This window comes from Mesoplodon densirostris, chromosome 14 (assembly GCF_025265405.1).
Source record: "Mesoplodon densirostris isolate mMesDen1 chromosome 14, mMesDen1 primary haplotype, whole genome shotgun sequence".
Taxonomy (NCBI): Eukaryota; Metazoa; Chordata; class Mammalia; order Artiodactyla; family Ziphiidae; genus Mesoplodon; species Mesoplodon densirostris.
In genome coordinates, this window is record NC_082674.1 from 80,479,260 (window position 1) to 80,492,674 (window position 13,415).

Sequence of the window (13,415 nt, forward strand, 5' to 3'; positions counted from 1 at the left end):
TCTGTCTTTGGCACTTCTCGGATGTTCATTTCTATCCCAGGAGATTTGTAAAACAAGATGCTTGGGATGTCCTTCCACAGTGAAGAATTAGACCTTTTGTTCTCTAAACACTTGTTCACAACCCCCAGGCCCGGGGTGTAGAGACAAGTAGGGATAGTACATGTGGCTCCTCTGTTTGCCCTGCCCCCCAGTTGGGCATTAAGTGCCTGTAGGTGCAGAGTGTCACCAACCTGGAGGCCTGGTCAGGGCGAGCCCTCCACTCAGGGGCTGTTCTGGGTTACGACCGATTCCCTGCTTAGCTTTCCCCTGGATTCCTCACGAAGATGCTCATTTGCGAGGTATCCGTGGTGTATCAGAATATGTATCAGTGGTGGTGTTTGTCACCTGCTCTCTGTAGGCAGAGGCTGGGACTGTAGGGGTTTGGGAGGTAATCAGGCGCCGTGAGCCTGCCAGCTCAGCCCTCTTCCTGGGTGCGCCACCTGGAACCCATAAAGCGAAGACACTCAGGACCGTCTTGCGAGGTGTCCTAGGTGTCGTGCCGGTGACCTCAGACGGTGACCTCACGTCGTGTCTGCGGCATCTTCTGAGGCTCAAAGAAAATCCATTCCCTTCTTCAGACCTGGGGCCAGATTCTTAAGATGTAGACGGCGTGCTCTTCCCAGTACTAAGACCTTTTTGAAGCTGTAATTTAAAGAGAAGGGAGTGGGGTTCTCCTGCAGTAAGATTATTATTTCTACAAAAATTTTATTATACAAAACTCAGACAAGACTTTGAGGAAAAACATAGTTGAGACAAACATTTAAAACTGTATATGGCAATAATAACCCTCATAATAGTACTGACACAGTTCAAAAGACATATTCAATCCTAAAGATAAATATCCCAGCAAATAAAATAGAGGAACACACACACACATACGCACGCACGCGCGCACACAGCGTGGTGAGAGGAGGGATAAGGTAGGGCCAAGACTGCTGCACGTGGCTATGAGGACAGGAAACGCAGTGACGCTGCCAGATGATCCCGAGGCAGCAATTGGCCAGACTGAGCCCAGGGGCAGACTGGGGGGCACGTGGGGGTCTGTCCCTGGTTTCTCCGTGTCTTGCCGTGTTCAGCCGGGCTAGCGTACTTGGCCTTCAACAGTCATTTCTTGTGGATGGAAAATATTAACGTGCAGGGAAGTTGGTATACAAAACCAAGGCAACTTCTCTGTTGACCGGACACCCTTGCAGGTTCCACCCGGTTCCCATTCCAGACTGCGTGAAGCTCATTACTCCATCTGATAAATAAGCCTGTTTCTCATCCAACTAGATAGGAACCTGAAATAGGAAATCTTTTTCTCTTTTGGCTGTGCTGCACAGCATGTGGGATCTTAGTTTCCTGCCCAGGGGTTAAACCCATGCCCCCTGCATTGGGAGCTCTCAGTCTTAACCACAGGACCGCCAGTAAAGTCCCTGGAAATCATTTTTTTAAAATTGTGTTTAAAAAAGAAACCCACATAAAATTTACCGGCTTCATTATTTTTAAATGCAGAGTTTGGCCCTGTTAAGTAGATTGACATTGTTGTGAAACAGATTTCTGGAACATTTTCAACTTGCAGCACTGAAACTCTGCCCGTTAAACAGCAGTTCCCCATTTGCCTTCCCCCTCAGCCCCTGGGAACTACTGTTCTTCCTATTTCTACGAATTTGACTGTGTTAGATACCGTCTCTAAATGGAGCCCTATAGTATTTGTCTTTTTGTGGCTGGCTTATTTCACTGAGTATAATGTTCTCAAGCTTCATCCATGTTGTAGCGCACGTAGGATTTTTTTTTTTTTGTGGCCGCACCACGCGATTTGTGGGATCTTAGTTCCCCAACCAGGGATCGAACCCAGGCCTTTGGCATTATAAGCACAGAGTCCTAACCACTGGACCACCAGGGAATTCCCATGTCAGGATTTTATGAAACATGAAATCTTAAACACCTCACATTTGAACAGCTTAAAATAAACACCTCAAAATTTATTCAAAATTTATTTGTTCAAAATTTATTTGAAAATTTGTTCAATTTTTTTCAAAACTTGTTCAAAATTTATTTGAACACCCCAACTTTATTTGAACAGCTTAGGCTAGGAGGGTAGGAAGTGGGGGTCCTTCCTTGTGCCTTGAAATAAATATCCTTGTTGAGTTTGTCTCCTTGTCATGTGATTCTCCCAGGTTTCCCCCTCAAGTTTCTAGCATAAATTAACTCTTTAAAGCAGATTTTTGTTGTTGTTGTTTTAAATTTATTTATTTTATTTATTTGCTTTTGGCTGCGTTGGGTCTTTGTTGCTGCGCGCGGGCTAGAGGGGGGCTACTCTTCATTGCGGTGCGAGGGCTTCTCATTGCGGTGGCTTCTCTGGTTGCAGAGCACAGGCTTTAGGCACGCGGGCTTCGGTAGTTGTGGCGTGTGGGCTCAGTAATTGTGGCGCATGGGCTCAGTAGTTGTGGATCAAGGACTCTGGAGCACAGGATCAGTAGTTGTGGTGCACGGGCTTAGTTGCTCTGCAGCATGTGGGATCTTCCCAGACCAGGGCTCAAACCCGTGTCCCCTGCATCGGCAGGTGGATTCTTAACCACTGCACCACCAGGGAAGCCCCCTAAAGCAGACGTTTTGTGTTACAAGACAGTCATCCACAAGGGAGCTACATCAAACATCGCAGGAGAAAGTGTCACCTGTCAGAGTATATTTCTGATGCCTGAGAGCCTTTGAAACTCAGGTCTGTGTGCTTCATTCCAGAGAGCCCAGCAATATGCCCAGCAAGTCCTGCAGAAGGAATGCCGGCCCCAGTTTGCCAAGAGGTCGATGGTGCAGCTCTTCAGGCACAGGTACAGCTCGGACCTGCCACCTTTCGTGACGAAGGCCCCCGCAGGGAGCGAGGCAGAGTACCAGTACGACCCTCCTTTCGGATTCCGCAAGTTCTCCGAGAAAGTCCAGACCCTCTTGGAACTCTTGCCCGAGCACGACTTTCCTGCACACTTGAAAGCCAAGAGCTGCAGGCGTTGTGTGGTCATTGGAAGTGGTGGAATCCTCCACGGACTAGAGCTGGGCCAGGCCCTGAACCAGTTCGATGTTGTGATAAGGTACGTTGGCTTTCAGACCATCCTCTCCCCTCTGGACTTTAGTTCTCTGCTGTGGGTCAGGGCAGCACCCAAAACAGGAGGGACCCAGGCAGCCCTACATGTCCCTGCCTTCAGGGGACTCACTGTTTGAGGAGTTGAAACAAAGACATGAAAGGACTGGACGCCCCGAACTGTGCATCACTGACCCTAATTTTGGTAAAAACCCTTTCAGAGGGGGTGAAGGTTGGAAGGATCGGTAGATAAGCCAGCAAAGGTGGAAGGCTGTGCCAGGCAGGGCCCAGAGGAGGCTTCAGTGCAGGGAGCTTGAGTCGGTGGGACGCCTGGCTCCTGGGAGCAGGGCTTGGGGTGGGTGAGCCCCGGAAGGTGGCACCGGCTGGGACCAGAAAGCACACAGAGGTGTTTGAAAGCCACGTAACAGGCAATAGGCAATCATCCTACATTACAGGAGTTTCTGGTAGTTTGACGGTCATGTCAGGGGACACCAAGATTTCTAGTCTGGGGTCTGAGGCGTTGGTGGGACCGCTGTCAGAAACGGAGAAGTTGAGGAAAATCTCTGGCTAGTGGGGGAGGATGACAAGATCCATCTCAGATATTTTGAGCCTCAAAGTGGTGCCATCTCCACGTAACGCCTTTATCCCCAGCAGCTGCGACCTCGGGCAAGGTTCCTTGCTGTCCTGTGCCTCCGTTTCCTCATCTGTAAATGGGGGCGGTGATGGCGCAGACCTTACAGGGTTACTGTGAAAACAAAACGAGTTAACATCCAGATGTAAAGCACTTGGAACAGTGTCAGACTTGGGGTAGATGCTCAGTACATGTTAGCAGCTATTTTGGGAGAACGTGTAGGAAGCTAAGGAGGAAAGGACACGGGGTGTAAGATGTTTGTAAGAAAGAACCAGACTTTTGTAAGGGCCAAGAGATAGAAGAAACAAGGAAGAACTATGTTTCAAGGCGAAAGGTGTGAAGTGAGGGTGTGGGAGTGGGGTGGTGGACGTTGGTGGGGTGAAGCAGGAGGTAACTGCTTCCTTTCTCTGGGTGCTTCCTGTGTGCCAGACACTGTCACGTGCTCTGGACGGTCTCGTTCCATGGTGAAGCCATCCCCTTAGCCAGTGTCAGGCATGAGGACACAGAGACACTGTAGGGCACAGGGTCCAGGCCAGAGCCTAGCATTCCAAACGCAGGGTTCTGAGGCTTCCAGAACCTCACCCTGACTCTGTGTGAGCAGCTGAATGATCAGCCGTGCACATGCAGCACTGGGGGAGGCAGACAGGACCCCATATGCCCTTCTAATGGTGTACGACCGACCGATAGACGGGAGGAGAGGAGGTAAGAAACTGGGGTGCGCACTCCGGCCCAGAGGAGAGATGTAGCGGAAGAGAAGGGCGGCCTTGAGCTGACCTTGAAGAATGCTGGGATTTAGCCCTTTAGGAAGCAGGTGGGCAGGAGATCTGGATGGGGAACCTTACCTGGCAGGAGGAGCGAGGGCCTGGGAGAGGGAAGGGGGGCTGGGCAGGTGGCTTGATGCCCCGTGATGGTGAGGCCAGACTGGACAGCATGCACTTCCGGCACGGGCACTGGGGGCCACAGAGCACTGGGGACCAAGGAAGGGGACTTAGCCTGATTATGATGGAGATCAGCTGAAAAACTTTTTGGGGGTAACTTCTATTTATTTATTTTTAAAATTAATTTTTATTGGAGTTTAGTTGATTTACAATGCCGTGATAGTTTCTGCTGTACAGCAGAGTGAATCAGCTGTATATATATGTATATCTCCACTCTTTTTTAGATTCTTTTCCCATATAGGTCATTACAGAGTACTGAGTAGAGTTCCCTGTGCTCTACAGTCGGTCCCTATTAGTTACCTGTTCTGTATATCGTAGTATGTATATGTCAATCCTAATCTCCCAATTTATCTCTCCCCCCTGGGGTAACTTTTAGGTTTAAAGCAATTCTGAACTTAACAGGAAAGTTGCAAGAGTAGTACAAAGAACCCCCATTCACCCTTTTCCCAGATTCCTCAGTTGATAACCCTGTATCACACTGGCTTTATAATCTTCTCTCTTTATATACTATTATTCTTTTCTGAACCCTTTGAGAGTTAGTTGCAAATCTCAAACTCCTTCTTTACCCCTAAATACTTCAGTGTGCATTTCTTAAGAACAAGGACATTCTCTTACAGAGCCGCATGACGATATTCAGAATTAGGGAGTTAACACTGATGCAGTACAGACCTTAGCTACAGTCCTTACTCAGACTTCACCAGTTATTCCAGTCGTGTCCATTATTTAAAAAGAAAGGAAAAGAGGGCTTCCCTGGTGGCGCAGTGGTTAAGAATCCGCCTCCAAGGCAGGGGACACGGGTTCGAGCCCTGGTCCGGGAAGATCCCACATGCCGCGGAGCAACTAAGCCTGTGCGCCACAACTACTGAGCACACATGCCACAGCTACTGAAGCCTGCGCACCTAGAGCCCGTGCTCCACAGCAAGAGAAGCCACCGCAATGAGAAGCTCGTGCACTGCAATGAAGAGTAGCCCCCGCTCGCCACAACTAGAGAAAGCCTGTGCGCTGCAACAAAGGCCAAAAAAACGCAGCCAAAAATAAATACATAAATAAATAAATAATAAAATAGAAAGAAAGGAAAAGAAAAAGAAAATAGCTCATCCAGGATCATGCTGTGCATTTCGTTGTCATGTCTAATAATAGCTTTTAATAATCCAGGAGTTAGGTATCTGAGATCTGGAAGAGGAAGTGGCAGTGGAATAGAAAAGAAAGGTTTATACAGGTGTGATAATACAGGGAAAGAACCAAACAGACTTTTTTTGAGATTTCAAAACTGTGTACCTGTGTGAGTGGTACTGCTTTGGGAAGAATTCTTAGCATTTTCCCCAGAGCATCCACCCTGGCAAAGCCTTCATTGATCTAACAGTTCTTAGTGCCCCAGATTCCTGCTTGAATTTACGACCAGGTTGCACTTGGACCCAGTGCCCTCCTCGGGCCCAACCCTGTCTATATAACTATGGTTTGTGTCTGCCTTTCCCCGGTTTTTAGGTTTTCTTTTTTGATTACCTTTTTTGAAATTCTGGCAAGAACCACTAATATCTAAGCACAATGGGAAGCTTTCAAGGAAACATTACTAGTGCCCAGAGTGTAATGTGTTTGGGTTGGCTTAAAGTGACAGGACTAGATGGAATTGCTTGTCACTCAGAAATTGGATACGGGAGTCTTTTGCAGACTGGAGACTGGCGTTCACCAGGCACCTGGAAAGGGCAGAGCTGAGGGATGACAGGGCTGCTGGGAGGGGTGCCCTCCCCCCCAACCACGGTGCCCTACCCCCCAACCACGGTGCCCTACCCCCCAACCACACCCTCGTTCCCAGTCCTAAAAAAATGTGGAAAACACGCTGCAGGAATGTGGCATGTGTTAAAGTGGTTAATGTCAATTTATCTTTGTCCTTTTTACTTAAATAGGTTAAACAGTGCACCGGTTGAAGGATATTCAGAGCATGTTGGAAATAAAACTACTATAAGGATGACTTATCCAGAGGGTGCACCACTGTCTGACCTTGAATATTATTCCAATGACTTGTTTGTTGCTGTTTTATTTAAGAGTGTTGACTTCAACTGGCTTCAGGCGATGGTCAAAAATGAAACCCTGGTAAGCACTAGAAATTCAGCTATCAGATATGCCTTCGTAAAAAGCGAAGGGGTCTCTGATTGGAATTAACAGGTTTTTATTTTTAAACTAACACACATGCTTTCAAATAAACACTCCCTTTGTAGAAGCCCCTCAGAACTTCCCCTGGAAATTGCTTTCAGAACTTGACTGAGTCACATGTGGAAACTGGGATCATTAGTGGAAATAACAAGCTTGGGACCAAAATGGCTATTATTGAGGTTGACCACCCACCTCATTCACCAGACTTGAATTTACATGGCTTCTGACTATTTTCAGAAATTAGATTTATGTGCATGAATATAAACCATTATTGAGGCTATTCAGAAGAATATACATAAATTCTCTGAAGAGTATTTTCAAAGAGATTCTCCAAAAATGCTTTGATTGGTGGTGTTCTTTATTTTTTCTTTCTTTTTTTAATGTTTACTTATTTATTTGGCTGCGCGGGGTGTTAGTTGTGGCAGGCGGGCTCCTTAGTTGCGGCATGCAAACTCTTAGTTGCAGCATGCCTGTGGGATCTAGTTCCCTGACCAGAGATTGAACCCGGGCCCCCTGCATGGGGAGCGCGGCGTCTTATGCAGTGCGCCACCCGGGAAGCCCCTGGTGGTGTTCTCGTTGGAGTCAATTCACAGCGTTCCAGAGGGGCAGATGTGGAGGAGACGGCCCCAGCTTGGTCATATTCCTTTTCTTTGTCTTTACAGTAATCCATCACCTTACTTTATAGTCCCCCAACCCCCCACATTATGTTGAAATAAATTCCAGAGCTCAGCTCTTAAGCAGTGTGTGTGCGTTTATATGCACTTGCACAAACCAGCTGACTGTAAAGTTAACAGGACATATCAGACTTTTCACAGAAGCTTCATGTGCTGGAGAATTTGTATCTCCAAAGCTCGATTCCGTACAGGTTATTGTGGTCCTCTGGATTTTCTCTCGGGTAGTTCTAGTTGAAAGATGAAGCACATATGAAATGACTTACAGTCAGTTACCAAGAGACATCACAGGACTAGGAGGTGGAGTAAGTGGAGAAGGGGGTGCATGGTGGGGGCCTGAGCACAGGCGGGGCACCCAGAACACTTCATGCCCTCGAATTGGATCTGTTTGCTTGGTTTTCCCTGGGCAAAATGGTGGCTTTGGATCCTAAAAAGGCTGACTATCTCAGGTCATTACCTGAAGAATTTCTTCCCCAAATCAATAAGAGCTGCTTCTGCAGTTCCTTTCCTTGTCCAGTGCCACCTTCATAAATCAGATCCGTAGAGTTGCTTGTCTGAGTTGAGGTACTGGATTTGCATAGATCTGTGACTTTGCCACAGAATGCAGCACACAGACCCACAAGGGGCCACACCACGGTTCTGGCCTCATTAGCAGGGGATGCACTCTCCCCCCTCCACTGATGAGATAACTTTATTAAATCCCCCTAACGATTGCTTGCTTTCTTTCCTTAGCCGTTCTGGGTGCGACTCTTCTTTTGGAAGCAGGTGGCGGAAAAAATCCCACTACAGCCCAAACAGTTCCGGATTTTGAATCCAGTTATTATCAAAGAGACTGCCTTTGACATCCTTCAATACTCAGAGCCTCAGTCAAGGTTCTGGGGCCGAGATAAGGTATTTTTGTCGCTACTGAAACTTAACTGTTCTTCTCTGTGCTGGAAAGGAGACACCTATACAACTTTCAGTTAGAAGCATCTTCCAGGGATGAAACTTAGTCATTGATTAGATGTTCCATGTGTTTTTCCCTCTCTGCATCTTCACCTTAGGGCTCCCCACTGTTTAATCCCCCCACTCCCGGTGGCTCATCTCATTAGTATAGTCAGCATGTTAGCACTTCGGTCACTGGGATATTATTTAAGGTATTCTTACTCCAGGACTCCATATAATTAGCTGCAGGACACTGAAAGGAACTTTGGTGGTCAGAAAGTTCTTTACATGTTAACTCTACAGGCCACTTGGGTGAAAATTGACGTTTATCATCCCTTTATAGGTGATAGTAAATAAGCAATCCTCTAGAGCAGTGCTTTTCAGTGGATGCCTGGAGCCCACCCCAGACGTTCTGATTTAATCTGTCTGTGTTGTGGTCTGTACATTGGGATTTTCAAAGTTCCCTGGGTGATTTTTATTTTTCAGCCTGCTTTGAGAACCTTGGTGCTATAGGCTGTTCACTGCAGTAGATTCTTTACCTGCAATTAGCCTGTGTTGCTACTGGGGGGAGATGCCTTTATTACCTGTTTCTTCTTGATCTGAACAGCTAAACCTGTGTCTTTAAATAAAACTTTTTAAAAGCAGTGGAAATCGTTTAAGCAAAACATTTATATTTAAGGAAAAGCAAGGAATTTTGAAACGTGGGGACTGCTACCCACACTGGGGGCCTGAGATGCCTCCTAGGAGATGGGGCTTGTCCAGGGTGCAACTGGCAAACACAGAGCTAGCCTCAGGGGTCCTCATCCAATAGGCAGATGAGCAGGGTCTTCTATTTGCCCTTTGAATCAAATTCTAATTAGAAAGATGCTTTAACACAACTGTGTAAATTTTAAAGGAAGAATTCTGTGCTTGTTAAGGAAAACAAATACCTGAATCGTCTCCTTAAAATAAAAACCTGGTTCTTCACTGTGATCAGTAAGAGCTAAGTCCAACTCTGGCTCCAACTTCAGGCTTGAACACCCATCTCGGGTGAACTGGTTCACATAGTGGAAGCTGTTCCCTTCGCAGTCCGCCATTTTCCTCCAGGGCTCTGGCCTCTCCATCCGTGGGGAGCCCAGGAGGGCCATGTAGTTTCTGCCTGTTGCAGGAACGTGTCCAGAACCCATGATGTGTTTTCCCTCTCCTAGGAGAGCAGCCCTACCCCCGACCAGGGACTGTCAGGTCTCTGATTGGCTTTAGCTGGGCTCCCACACACAGAGCACGTGGGTCCCTCCAGAACGTGGGCTTATAACTTTTAACCTGTTGGCATCACTTTTAACAAAACAATTTTATTAAAAAGACAACCTACTTTGGCAAGATTCTTAAACTAAGTTATAAAGAGGTTTCACTGTAAATGCACTTAGATTTCTGTATTTTTTAAACTGCCCTGTTTCTTTATTAGATTCCATAGTATTTTTTGAAACACAGGCAGATGTTCATTTGTTGGTTTGCAGGTCGATTTTATTTTAAAAATAACCTTTAAAAAATGGACAGGTTTAATTATGTGACATACGAAATTGCTGAATGGCGAAGGGTATCAGAAACAAAGTTAGTGGGGGAAAATTTATCATAGAAATCGCAGAGTAAATATTCTCAAAGCATTTAGAGACCTTATCAAATGTAAAAGAAAAAGATGAGCCAATAAAGAAATGAGGAAAGGATATGAACAGACGTTTCACAAAAGAAATTAATACGGCCCAGGTATACATGATAAAATGTTCATCTTCACCAGTAATCAAGTAAAAGCGAATTAGAGCCACAGTGACATTTTTTGCCTGTTTTCTTAGCAGAGGTTTAAAAACTTGATAATGTCCTTGTTTGGCGGGAATGTAGGGTGGTTTGGCAATACGTGTATCACTTTAAAATATGAATCGTCTTTGACCCCGCAATTTGACTCTAAAAATTTTATTATAAGGAAATCAGAGAAAATCTGCAAGGCTCTTCTAGGATGTTCATCATAGCATTGATAGCAAAGGACTAAAAACAGCCTAAACATTCATCATTAAAGAACTGTTTAAACGTTATGGTATAGTCGATGCAATATTGTGTGACCGTTGAGGATGAAGAAAAACTAATGGATATGAAAACACCTCCACAGTGTATTAAGCAAGAAAATCAAGTTACAGAACACTTATTTAATCCCGTTTTTGTTTAAAAACTAAAAATGTATATATATAGTTGCATAGGAAAAAGCTTGGATGTTGTTCCAGTTTACAGAAAAGGAGAGCTGTGTATGGAAGTCACAGACTCGGCTGAGATGAGCCAAGGAGGTATATTTGCACATGAAAGACGATACAAAAGAATATCAAGTACTAGACGGGCAGCAGTCTCCAAGGAAGGCTTAGGCATTGCAGGGCTTTCTGTGTTCCTGTCTGCCGCCCTGTGTGCTGTCTTTACCCAAGTCTGTGAAGGAGATCCAGAGAACCAATTCCAGATTTACAAGTGGCAGGATGCTGGACGTGAAGAGGGAGTGGTGATACAGTCAGAATTCACAATTTTGGACATTTGGCATTCTAGGCCAAAGTCAGCAAGGGTACATTTTGGGAAAAAACAAATGTGAAAGCCCGTAATTTGAGGCGAAAAATGTACTTGCCTGAACAGAGAGTGAGCAGAAACTGGCTGAGCTGCAGGACATGTGAAAATGGCCCGGGGGTGTTATTTGCCAGAAAGGCAAGTAGGGGTGAAGTAAGACTGTCTTCACAAGTAAGAGGTGAAGACAGTCTTCACCAGCGAGAGCCGAGTCCGCTCTGTTCTCAGGCAGAGGCTGTACAGGAGCCAGCCAGGACGGGACGGGTTCCCAAACCACGTCCGGAGAAGGGCTTTGGCCACTTGTCCCAGAGCAGACCTTGTAGACATTTGTCACATGAGAGAGGAAATGGGTTAGTCTTGCTATTATGGTCATCCTGTGCAGGACCGGTGGGTGGAAGTTTTAGAAAGAACACCCTTTAGCTTGGTGCAACAGGACCTGCCAGGCTGCCTGTTGCTTGTGTGTTAAAAGAATTCACATCACAGACCATGATTTAGAGTCTAGATTCCTGACTTGGATGGCAAGTCAGACTTTAGAATTGGATGAGACTTGAAATTGTGTGATGTATAAAATTGCAGCCCCCAGTACCACTTTCATCACTTTGCATGGCACGTAGCATACCTGTAAAGCAGTGACTTGTGCTAAGACCTTTTTTTTTTTTTGTCTTTTCTCCTTTCCAGAACGTCCCCACGATTGGCGTCATTGCCGTTGTCTTAGCCACGCATCTGTGCGATGAAGTCAGCTTGGCGGGCTTTGGCTATGACCTCAGCCAACCCAGAACACCTTTGCACTACTTTGACAATCTCTGTATGGCTGCCATGAACTTCCAGACCATGCACAATGTGACGACAGAGACCGGGTTCCTCCTGAAGCTGGTCAGAGAGGGCGTGGTGAGGGATCTCAGCGGAGGCATCCATTGTGAATTTTGAACCCAGAAAACCTCACTTGAAAATGCAGTTCTGACCCGGAGGGCTGTTTTTCACAGCCTTCTTGACGCATCCTGCAAGAACTTTGAAGTGCAGCTGGTGTTTTGTAACTTTTAATTTAAAAAACAAAAACAATACACAAAGTTCTGCTCTTCCCACTTTTTTTTACCCTATTTATTTGAAGCCAGTGTTTTTGCACAAAATTGTGTAAGTTCATTTTGAGAACGGGAAAGACTTTCCAAAGAGAATTGTATGTAATGATGTTTTATTGTATTTGAAGAAAGTTAATTTGTTATTTAATTTGTAACAACTCCGTTCATGTCTACTGCACATAGAATCCCAGGTCGTTACGTGGAAGGAGGGAGGCGACTCCTTTGATGGCAGCCCTGGATGCCTGATTCTGCTTCTCCGTTAGTCTGTTTGGTGAGACAGATGTCAGAAGCACCTCCAGGGTGACGTGCTGGGTAGCGAAACCACTGGGACTGGTCGGGCCATGCTGCTGCATGAGGCCTGGGGCCGGTCGGAGGGGTTCACAGTCCCTCTCCATTGATCTGCCTTCTGCAGGAAGACTTGTAGGAATCAAGCAGGGGAGCTGTCCTGCAGGTCCCAGGTCACGGAGGGACACAAGAGACATGTTCTGGGTCCTCCAAGTACTGCAAAGCTGCCCCAGACAGTAGAAGCCACGGTCTTCCCCGCAATTAGGACAACTCTTGGATTTCTTGAGAGTGTTTCACTGCCTTCCAAACACTTAAATGTTAACCCAGAGTATTCCACTGTCTGAGGTGGCTTATAAAAATGAGGACAAAACCTCTGTGCTCCGGAGTCGTAGAGGGATAAACTCTTTCCAGGAATAATCATGTTTTCTGAAACACTGAAATGAAGTCTTCCCAGTGTTATAAATTGCCTATTTAAGAAAAAACGTTTTTTTTTGAATGCCTCCTTGGCAGTGTGTACCAGGCAGTGTGCTGGTCCAAAAAGAATAAAAGCTTTTGAGGAACTCTTACAGTCTAGTTAATTTGAGTGCTTTTTTTTTTTTTTTTTTTTTTCTAGAAAATACGTTTATACGTCTAGCTAACATGTCCTTCTGGGATGCCACTGCGAGGCAGGACCTCACTGCAGAGGCCTGTGAGGAGGGCCGGAGGATGACGGGGTCTCCGCTGGCTGCTGCCGCCGCCCCTCCCCGAATTCTATTTCTCCCACAGCCCCGGTGCAGCTCTGACTCCCAGGCCAGGCCGATGGCTCCCACATCTGCCAGCTCCTCGACATAATGCGGGGCAAGGAGCCAGGTCATAGCTCTGAATGAGTCCCTTGGATCTCCAGAGTTCTGGGGTCAAGCTCAGAGCAGCCTGCGTAGCAAAATAGGATTTCTCTGGTTTTATGTCTTTTCTTAAACTTTTCTATGGATTTTGCTTTCTACTCTGTAAGACACTGTTGAGGAAAAAATGCTTTCAAATTCCTATCTGTTAAATGGTGAGACTTAGCTCTGAATATTGAGACTCAGGAAAATGGTCCGC

At 46.2% G+C, this 13,415-nt stretch overlaps 1 protein-coding gene and 1 non-coding gene across 5 annotated transcripts in view; one reads left to right on the top strand and one right to left on the bottom strand.

The window, feature by feature from the left end:
• The window catches only part of ST3GAL5 (ST3 beta-galactoside alpha-2,3-sialyltransferase 5), a 47,942-nt gene extending 35,053 nt beyond the window's left edge, over nucleotides 1–12,889 (top strand). For all 4 annotated transcript variants that reach the window (XM_060117140.1, XM_060117143.1, XM_060117141.1 and 1 more), the window contains exons 4-7: nucleotides 2,761–3,104; nucleotides 6,568–6,754; nucleotides 8,218–8,376; nucleotides 11,656–12,889. In XM_060117140.1, the coding sequence (XP_059973123.1) occupies nucleotides 2,761–3,104; nucleotides 6,568–6,754; nucleotides 8,218–8,376; nucleotides 11,656–11,904 (939 nt within the window). In that variant the 3' untranslated portion in view covers nucleotides 11,905–12,889. The remainder of the gene's footprint in view (nucleotides 1–2,760; nucleotides 3,105–6,567; nucleotides 6,755–8,217; nucleotides 8,377–11,655) is intronic.
• TRNAY-AUA (transfer RNA tyrosine (anticodon AUA)) lies at nucleotides 1,852–1,924 on the bottom strand. Its single transcript has one exon. It is a non-coding gene; the product is annotated as a tRNA-Tyr (tRNA).
• Nucleotides 12,890–13,415: the final 526 nt, after the last annotated feature.